Source organism: Homalodisca vitripennis, chromosome 3 (genome assembly GCF_021130785.1).
Source record: "Homalodisca vitripennis isolate AUS2020 chromosome 3, UT_GWSS_2.1, whole genome shotgun sequence".
NCBI lineage: Eukaryota > Metazoa > Arthropoda > Insecta > Hemiptera > Cicadellidae > Homalodisca > Homalodisca vitripennis.
This window is the reverse complement of record NC_060209.1, coordinates 150,614,668-150,615,972: the sequence shown is the minus strand read 5'-3', so window position 1 is coordinate 150,615,972 and position 1,305 is coordinate 150,614,668. Positions and strand designations below refer to the sequence as shown.

Here is a 1,305-nt window from a genome sequence, read left to right as displayed (position 1 = left end):
CTATAAATTCATCAAAATTTTTTCGCATACTACGAATATTTTGCTGAATAATACTTACACTATTTTTCCCTCCTACATTGTCAGTAAAATAACTCTCATTTAGGTTGAAATTCTGCATTTTAAACTAAAAGAAAAAGGAAAACTGTGTCAAATGTATATTGTGTATTATCTAAAAATTTACTTTTTCTTATTAATAAAATTGTTACATTATAAAGTTTTACTTTAAACCAGTTCGAGAAAGGAAAAAAAATGCTTAAATCTACAACTTATCAAGGTCAGCCTGGGTTTTAATTTGAATTACAGCAGATCCTTCTTCCTTACGCAGCAGGATGTTGCCGTTGCGCAGCCAGATGTACTTGTAGCCGCGGTCCCTCTTGAGCATCCTCGCCTTGGCCAGCAGCTTCCTCCTCATCGGTGACAGAGACTCGTTCAAGTACACGGGAACGTCCGACGGCCTGTCAAGACTAAGGTGACGAGTGGAAAAGTCCTTCTTCCTCTCACGTCTCTTCTGCAGGAGCGCCTCCCTGTCCAGACGACGGACGAACTTCACGATGATACCTCGTGGTCCTCTATAACCGCTGTCTTTCTGGCCCAATCTGTGGCAAGTGCCTATCATCTCCTCGCTGACATCCATGCCCAGTGCGCGACCAACGTCCTTGACAATATCCAGAACATTTTCATTTTTTTCTTCGGGAATTCCCTGGATCTCCAGACAGTTCCTCCGCGAGTACTGCTCCATGTCATCCACTCTGATTTCCAGTTTCATCAACCTTTTTCTTTAAGTTACCATTCTCCAACTCCAAATCGACAACTCTCTTCGAAAACTCCTCTATTTTCTGTAAAGCGCTTTGAAGTGACTGAGCGTTTTCCTCAAGTTTGACATGTAGAGCCTCATAAGAAGTGTTGAAGTCTTGCTTGGTTGCTTTTTGGTCCTCTCGGATGTCATTAAGCACCTTCATCACGTCCTCAAGTGTAAGTTTGCCATCCTGCACACTCGTCTCCAACCTCATACTTTTCCTGCGTTCGTTGTTGCAAGAGTTACACCTCCACACTGAGTTCAGCTCCTCCAAGCAATCTACATCCGCCTGACTCATGTTCACACACCTAGCGTGAAAACTCGACTGACAATCAGCACAAACGAGTTTTAACTGACTTCTCTTAATAGCACTCAAACAAACTTTACATGAAGCCATTTTCAAAACAAAGAAAAGAAGAAAGTTTTCAAAACTAAGTATTAAAATAAAGTATAGCAATTCGGCACTAGCAATCAAGCTTATACAAGTAAGCACACATGCAGTATAGCTA

General features: G+C 41.5%; 1 protein-coding gene across 1 annotated transcript; it reads right to left on the bottom strand.

Annotated features, from left to right (window-relative positions):
- Positions 1-259: 259 nt before the first annotated feature.
- On the bottom strand, positions 260-739 carry LOC124358397. The gene has a single exon (XM_046810698.1). It carries the CDS (start codon positions 737-739, stop codon positions 260-262), a length of 480 nt encoding a protein of 159 aa, XP_046666654.1.
- Between the last annotated feature and the right edge of the window lie 566 nt (positions 740-1,305).

What these genes read in the sequence shown, in the direction of transcription:
- LOC124358397 (XM_046810698.1), bottom strand. Translation starts at nt 739, where the DNA reads ATGGAGCAGTACTCGCGGAGGAACTGTCTGGAGATCCAGGGAATTCCC.